Here is a 5,032-nt window from a genome sequence, read left to right on the forward strand (position 1 = left end):
GCACAGGGAAAATCATGAAACATATGGCACAAAAAGGATCTATAATTCATAAAGAAAAGATTAATAAAATTAATAAAAAAAGAAAAATTAATAAAACAAGTGAATGAAAGACATTAATCAAAATAATAAACTCAATAAATTTGAATACGAATAATTTCGCTTACACCTAAATATAGGGCCTATATATAGCGACTGAGAAAGACCGAGAAAAAAGAATGAAATTTCTAGATGCCAGAACACCTCATCCAAACTAACTCCATGTTCAAAGGTTTAGCGTCGAGCACTGACATGTTTCTGAGGGAGGACGCGAATAGTGAACCAAATCTGCCTCCCCCCGTGCTGTTTTTTTCTCCTCAGCCTTTGTCAACTGTGGTTTTGTGAGAAGGGGGTGAATATTCGCATAGGGCTGTCTACGTTTTACTTAATCTGGGACCGACTGGCACACCTCTCTTCAGTCTTCTCCTCACGACGAACGAGCGAAATATCCGTCCGGTGTTTCGCGTTTAGTCACAGAGAGACGTCTGAGGATGCGCATCAATACCTTATTCATCCGTTGTCTCTCCACGGAGCCCGTCTTTGAATGTTTTATCCAGTGCATGAATGGAGCTGTTTGAGGATATACGACCTTTTCATCGTTTTTTAGGAAATAAGGAAGACCTCGACATCTGAATACGTGAATTAAAGCGATCCAACGTCTATGACGGGCGTTACGGGACGACTACGCAAAGCCATCGCGGCATATGGTGATTTTTTTCTTTTGTTTAAATTTTCGTCATGTTCTCATACAGCTTTATATGAGGCAAGTATATCGAAGTATTTATTTCACGATATTTTCGAGCCTAGTTGGAAATCTGAAATGTTCGCGCTGGAATAAGGGATAAGTTGGTAACCGTTTTATATAGTCGACAGACAGATCGGATCTGCTATTTTTTTTTAATTTCCAACTGAATACAAGTTGTGTTGCACTGCGGTAAATCAGAACTCGACGCGCGCGGTCGTCGACGGCTGCCTTTCAAACCTATCATAATAAGCATGCATATGGCATTGTGAGGTATTGCAATTAATGCATCTCTCTACAGGTGCCTTAACTGGTGCCAGTTTCTGATTTTGTAACCTGCCTGCATTCTAGATGCAGGTTTGCTGAACCTTTGCTGATTTCCCCAAGGGAAAAACAAAATACCTCCGGCTTGTGTAAAAGCCTGTAGGAAGCAGTTTAGTTGTAGGAGTTTGGCTGCATTAAAAAGTAGCCTACTTGATCAAAGTGTCATATTGCAATAAAAGACTGCTTAAGGCTTGCATTGTGAAGCATAGTGTAGAATTTAATATAATATATTTTGAAGGCACATTTGTCTTTGAATGCTTGAAATTAAGGCTTAGCACGGAGCCTCTCAAGTTCTTTCACATCTATATTTTAAGTTGTTTTTTGCTTTTGATATTGACTTATAAATAATAATTTCTGAAGTTAAATATTCATAGATTTGATTTCTTTGTTATTTCAGACCTGGTTAGATGTTTGAATTAAATGTTATATATCTGCCTTACTTGGCATACAAAAACGTGAGTTTTCGAACTCACAGAGATATCTTTTTTCCCCCCCAGCTGCATCTTTGTTGATAGGATCAAATCGGACTGCATCATCTAAATGAAGTTACCCAGCCATGCAATGTTCCTGGAAGGCTGTGATTCTGCTTGCATTGGTGTCCATAGCGATCCAATACACAGCAATCAGGACTTTCACAGCTAAGCCTTTTCATTTGTGCCCTGTTCCTAACCCTCTGAACTGTGGTTTGGGACAGGATGTGGAGTCCTTCGATCGGATGTGTGATGAGTACCCGTATTTTAATTACAATTCCTCCAGGAAGACTCACATCCTCATCTTGGCAACCACCCGTAGCGGCTCCTCATTCGTTGGACAGTTGTTTAACCAGCACTCAGATGTGTTCTATCTTTTTGAGCCACTCTATCATGTCCAAACAACCTTAATCCCTCACCTTTCTCCCAGCAGATATACTGTTGAGCGCAGAGTGATGCTGGGAGCCAGTCGTGACCTTCTTAGAAGCTTGTACAACTGCGACTTGTATTTCTTAGAGAGTTACATCAAACCGCAGCCGGCAAACCATACCACGGATAAAATCTTTCGCCGAGGAGCCAGCAAAGCCCTTTGCTCTATGCCGGTCTGTGATGCCTTCAGCCCTAATGATGGCAATATAGAAGAGGGGGATTGTGTTCGAAAGTGTGCCTCCCTTAACTTGACCCTAGCAACCGAATCATGTCGTGAAAGACGCCACGTGGCCATTAAAACAGTGCGTATTCCAGAGGTCAATGATCTTAAGGCACTGATTGAGGACCCTCGGCTTAATCTGAAAGTTATCCAGCTGGTGAGGGACCCGCGTGGAATATTATCTTCGAGGATTGAAACCTTCCGGGACACATACCGCCTATGGCGGATCTGGAGAGCCACCGGCCGTAAACCCTACAACCTGGATTTGACTCAGCTAACAACAGTGTGTGACGACTTTCTGAACTCAGTGTCCACGGGCTTAAGCCGGCCGCCATGGCTTCGAGGACGGTACATGCTAGTGAGATACGAGGACCTAGCCAGGAATCCGCTCCAAAAAACCAAGGAGGTTTATGAATTCCTTGGTCTATCTTTGGAAAAAAGTGTGGTGGACTGGATACATAACAACACAAGAGGCAATAACGATGTGTCAGCAAAGCATAAGTACGGCACGTTGAGGGACTCGGCGGCCAACGCAGAGAGCTGGAGGTTGAAATTGTCTCATGACATAGTTGATTACACACAAACAGTTTGTCAGCACATTTTAGATGAGCTCGGCTACAAAGCTGTCAACTCCCCCGAGGAGCTGAAAAACATGTCTCTCTCTCTCATCGAGGACAAAACCTTCATACCTTTTTTGTAACAAAGGTAAACGTGCACGCACAACTATTTTTCTAGATTTATATTCTTGCCTTAATGTGATTGACATTTGCACTATGAACTTTTTTTACTTCGGAGACTCCCTTGCAGTCCCAGAATTTTCTGAACAGCACAAGAACCAAAACACTTTAGCTGTAAAGAGATCTGAACTTCACCTTGATCGCAGCCATTGCATTGAGATAGTTATGTTCATTATTTATATATTAGAGCAGAGCACCACACTACTGATAAAGAAATTCTTTATGCTGGTCATTGCTTTGAAAACAGTGAATGTGAATATTTTGTATGTCATAGAACCCAGACTATTCTCAAGAAAAACATTCTTTAATGTGAGACTGAAATGCTGTCTTGTATAATAACAGCCGTGCAATAAAATTGTGAATGTCACAGTCAGGCTATTTCTCAGGTGTGTCTCAGTGTAAAGTCTTGTCTGCCACAGAGTTTTGGGGGTTTATTTTGGTTTGCTTTATAAATTGATGCTGCATCCAGGTAAAAATAAAATAATCTAAATTAAAATAATACACTTCAGTCTGCTTGCTTTAGGTGGTCATTTTACAAATACATTGTAAAAATCAATTATTGCTGTTAATTCACAATGAAATAAGGTTTTTGTTATATTTTGCTAAATGCCATGATACTACTTCAGAAAAATCCAATGCGGTCCAAGTTTTTAGAGTGGACAGTTCGGTAGTTTAATGTAATTTAGAGATTTTCATATGAAATGATTCATTCTTTAGTGGCTATCCTCTTCATCATACCACAAATTTTCATTGATTCACTGCATATAGATTTGTATTTAGTGTCCATGGGGAAAAAAATGTTTGGCTCATTGTATGTGAAAGAGACTTTTGCTATTTTTGAAATCTTAATTAACTGTCACGATCCCGTATACGGGATATCTAACTTTACTTTGCTATATTACTATTAAATCCTAATCTAATTATGACAAACTATATATCGTTGGAAAGGTCTAAGACTCCTAAATAGATATTTTAGCGCTGTTGTTTTCTTACAAATTATGTTATAACAGTAATATATGAATTTATGAAAAGAGTGCGCCTCAAAAAATCAACGTCATTACAGGAGTTTCGGACCTTTGTCACAAAAAGTCGACGCACACACTTTTAATAATTGAAACTTGGGTTTTTAATGCTAAAAGTTCATAATAAAACATAATCTAGTATTTGTCAATAAAAAAAGATAAAAATATATTTTTAAAAGTAAAGTAAGAAGTCCTCTAAAAGTATAATATATATTATATATATATATAAATATTTTTTTTATTATTATTATATCACATATTTAGTAGTTATCATAAATTAGGTATCATTTGAAAGCTTTCGAACTCAGAATTCATCCTGTGAAAACCGTTTTGAAATTGGATGTTGCGTTACCATAGAAACGGTATTTTTTTATTAGGCCCCTCCCCTTTTGGGCATCATCTTTCATAATTTATTATCAAAACCTTTTCTAATATTGACAAAACACATATTGTCAGAAAGGTCTGAGTCTCAAGGTTCCATATTTAGTGACATAAATGATATTTGGATAGAAATTTATGAATTTGTTACAGCAGAATGCATACAATTAAATTCAATGGAATGCAATGGCACCTGGTGGCTATTTTTGGTACTACGCCTAAACAAAATCTCATGGGAACTTAAATTTTTGTGCTATCAACTTGAAATTTGGAACACAACTTGGTTAGATATATAGCTTTCATTTTATAGTAATTTAATAGTAAAAAATATTTTGTAAAATATTTGTTTTATATTAAAAAATATATTAATAAAGTATATTTGATTTACTGTAAATTATAACTTCCATTACTTTTTCATACTTTAATTTATTGAAGTGCTTTCACTTCAGTAATAATCTGCTGATTGTTTTCTTTAAAACATGACCAAACTTAGGTCTGTATTGCAAAGCATTCTTGAATTACAACCATTTAAGTTTGTATAGTGCATTTTAATGTCAATTATCAAAAAGACAGCTAAGGGGTTAATAAATGTAGAGAAGCATAAATGTTATCACTGGTGGAACCACTTTTTTCCATTTATAGATGCTTTTTTGTTGTTGCACAGCTTAAAGGAC

The 5,032-nt window shown here is 37.2% G+C and overlaps 1 protein-coding gene across 3 annotated transcripts; it reads left to right on the top strand.

Moving 5' to 3' along the window:
- The first annotated feature begins 258 nt into the window (after positions 1-258).
- chst1 (carbohydrate (keratan sulfate Gal-6) sulfotransferase 1) lies at positions 259-3,331 on the top strand. Of its 3 annotated transcripts, none has more exons than XM_077210512.1 (2): positions 259-799; positions 1,600-3,331. In XM_077210512.1, the coding sequence occupies exon 2, from the start codon at positions 1,659-1,661 to the stop codon at positions 2,919-2,921; it is 1,263 nt and encodes a 420-aa protein (XP_077066627.1). In that variant the 5' UTR covers positions 259-799; positions 1,600-1,658; the 3' UTR covers positions 2,922-3,331. The 3 variants fall into 3 exon arrangements, with proteins under 3 accessions (XP_077066627.1, XP_077066628.1, XP_077066629.1); XM_077210513.1 differs by having other exon boundaries at positions 309-743; XM_077210514.1 differs by lacking the exon at positions 259-799 and adding an exon at positions 935-1,051.
- Positions 3,332-5,032: the final 1,701 nt, after the last annotated feature.

This window comes from Siphateles boraxobius, unplaced genomic scaffold (genome assembly GCF_051911475.1).
Source record: "Siphateles boraxobius isolate OS27281-9 unplaced genomic scaffold, OSU_SipBor_1 65, whole genome shotgun sequence".
In the NCBI taxonomy this organism is placed as follows: domain Eukaryota; kingdom Metazoa; phylum Chordata; class Actinopteri; order Cypriniformes; family Leuciscidae; genus Siphateles; species Siphateles boraxobius.

What these genes read in the sequence shown, in the direction of transcription:
- chst1 (XM_077210512.1), top strand. Translation starts at nt 1,659, where the DNA reads ATGCAATGTTCCTGGAAGGCTGTGATTCTGCTTGCATTGGTGTCCATA.